Source organism: Dendrobium catenatum, unplaced genomic scaffold (assembly GCF_001605985.2).
Source record: "Dendrobium catenatum unplaced genomic scaffold, ASM160598v2 fragScaff_scaffold_45, whole genome shotgun sequence".
Classification (NCBI taxonomy): domain Eukaryota; kingdom Viridiplantae; phylum Streptophyta; class Magnoliopsida; order Asparagales; family Orchidaceae; genus Dendrobium; species Dendrobium catenatum.
Genome location: NW_021318507.1, coordinates 61,495 through 63,523, shown reverse-complemented (window position 1 = coordinate 63,523; position 2,029 = coordinate 61,495). Strand labels below are relative to the sequence as shown.

At 38.7% G+C, this 2,029-nt stretch overlaps 1 protein-coding gene and 1 long non-coding RNA gene across 5 annotated transcripts; one reads left to right on the top strand and one right to left on the bottom strand.

Moving 5' to 3' along the window:
- Window positions 1–1,407, bottom strand: LOC110092553. 3 transcript variants are annotated; one of them, XM_028693916.1, is made up of 5 exons: window positions 1,269–1,407; window positions 1,090–1,158; window positions 821–1,040; window positions 515–730; window positions 1–375 (listed from the first exon to the last, which is right to left on the bottom strand). In XM_028693916.1, exons 3-5 carry the CDS (start codon window positions 1,010–1,012, stop codon window positions 79–81), a joined length of 705 nt encoding a protein of 234 aa, XP_028549749.1. In that variant the 5' UTR covers window positions 1,013–1,040; window positions 1,090–1,158; window positions 1,269–1,407; the 3' UTR covers window positions 1–78. The 3 variants fall into 3 exon arrangements, with proteins under 3 accessions (XP_028549749.1, XP_020672810.1, XP_028549753.1); XM_020817151.2 differs by having other exon boundaries at window positions 821–1,021; window positions 1,269–1,401; XM_028693920.1 differs by having other exon boundaries at window positions 821–1,021; window positions 1,096–1,158; window positions 1,269–1,401.
- LOC114579432 lies at window positions 375–1,580 on the top strand. Of its 2 annotated transcripts, none has more exons than XR_003700405.1 (4): window positions 375–575; window positions 666–812; window positions 939–1,053; window positions 1,141–1,580. It is a non-coding gene; the product is annotated as an uncharacterized LOC114579432 (long non-coding RNA). The 2 variants fall into 2 exon arrangements; XR_003700406.1 differs by having other exon boundaries at window positions 654–812.
- The last annotated feature ends 449 nt before the right edge of the window (window positions 1,581–2,029 follow it).

Here is a 2,029-nt window from a genome sequence, read left to right as displayed (position 1 = left end):
GGTTTTTGACATATTACTTCTGTACAACCTCACATTTTAGAAAGTCTGGCAATTAAATTAATTTTTCTCTTTTTTTTTTCAGAAAGGAGCTCTGTGAGGAACGCCCTTTCGCCTGGAAGTTCTGTAGTTTATGATAGGCGGTGTGACCGGAGAAGTGGCGCCACTGCGGCGATCGACTGCGTTTTCCTCGAGCGATTTCAATGGTGTTGATACCGGTGTCGGCGACAGCAAGTAGATGCCACGGCTGAAAGCTGACGTCTTGCGTAGTTTCCTCGGTGTCAACGATTCGTCCGATTCCGATCCCTGCTCTGACTCGCGGCCTGCTCTCGCCCGAAGCAAGAAGGTCAGCTCCGGGTCTCTCTTCATTCCACCAAGCTACACAAATCGGTACAGAAATAAGAAAGGCGACATTTTTATGGCTTAATTGCATGAATAAGGTAGGAAAAGAGAAGAAATAGAAGTTTTGCTTAAAAGTTCGAAATCTTCTGAGTTAGAATTGAGATAAAAGGGGAACCTTGCATCCAAGGGAGCAGAAACGGAAGGAATCAAGGAGACCCCTGCTGCAAATCTCACAGGTATTGGTGACGCCCTTTCCTGGCCTGGGCTGTGGCCGCTCGTTCAGAAATACGATCTTCGCGCTATTGATAATGTAGGTTTGAACGCAGGAAATGTCTATAAATTTCGATACTTCCGATACCCTGATAACGTTGTGGTACGAAGATCTTCGAATCTGAAGCAAAGATCGAATTTTGCACCTAGAATTTAACATCAAAACAGAGGATGAAGAAGACGGAGAAACAGAGATAGAGAAGGTAAAAACCTGGACGACATGGTGGTCCTTGTGATAAGCGAGGCAATAAGAACAAAGGGCGTTGCCGATGCAATCCAAGCAGTACATATTGCATTCGCTCTTGTTTGAAACGCCATGAATTTTGCAGGGTACGAAGAAGTTGGACTTCAAAAGAGGCTTTAGCCATGGCGGTCCCCTATCTTCATCCCCCATTTCCATCATCGGACCAACCTATTAAGATCGAGATAAACTAATATAAGCATGTATTTGATTATAGGGTATTAGTTTAGTCAATTTACCATTACTTTCTTCTGCTTTGTTCTTAAAAAGTCAATCTTTTGGAAATTCAGGAAAGCCAGCGCGTCCACCTGAGAGAAAAACAGTGCAGAACACAAAATTTCATTGATTTTTCCGGGAACCAGAGATCGAATCGACGATAGGAAAATAAAAATGGATTATTCTGAGGATCTAATGCTACCTTTTGGGAAGAATCTGAGGAGTGGAGCACAGAAGAACGCCTACAGAACAGATGCCTCCGAGACGAAGAAAGCAGGCAGAAGAGTCGTAAGCAGCAGAGACAAGGAAGAAGCGAAGCTAAAAGACGGTTAAAGGCTTCTTAGAAATTTTATAAGGCGGTTAGTAAAGAAGACGAAACGAACGGAGAGTTTTTCACCAGGGAAATCATCAACGGTGATTGTCCGTCCGATTTTCTATCTGCAACACATGAGCGGTCAGATGGTTTATCTTTGTTTTATATAACTATAGAAATAAAATGTCGGAATTTTCTAAAGGAGCAATTTTTTTTTTTTTTCGCAACTATTTTCTTTTTGAAAATTATATATATTCTCAAATAGGGCTGAAGATTTTCAGGGCTTCGTCTGTGACAGTTTTCTTAATGTTTATTAAAAAAAAATTTCTATCACAATTTTTTTAATTCAATTTCTTTTTTTTTAACAGTAATAAATCTATCCCAAACAAAACATAAGTCTTATGAAATTTCATTAGAAAGTCGAATTGAAATATCTATTTGAGACGAGATTGTTTTGTTTTTCAAATAATAATAATAATTTCATTTTGATACTATTTTTTTTATTGTTATCTCATCATTTAAAAAAAATATGTGTTGAAAAGTTATTTTATGCAATCATAATAGCGAAATTGCTTACTCTACAATAGCCACAACAAAATTTATAAAATACTATAGGCGTCCCAAGGGAAAAATTATTATGTGCAGACACT

What these genes read in the sequence shown, in the direction of transcription:
- LOC110092553 (XM_020817151.2), bottom strand. An exon ending in AGGACCACCATGTCGTCCAG is followed by an intron (nt 731 to 820) that starts GTTTTTACCTTC and finishes TCTTTGCTTCAG; the next exon opens with ATTCGAAGATCTTCGTACCA. An exon ending in TCTGCTCCCTTGGATGCAAG is followed by an intron (nt 376 to 514) that starts GTTCCCCTTTTA and finishes CGATTTGTGTAG; the next exon opens with CTTGGTGGAATGAAGAGAGA.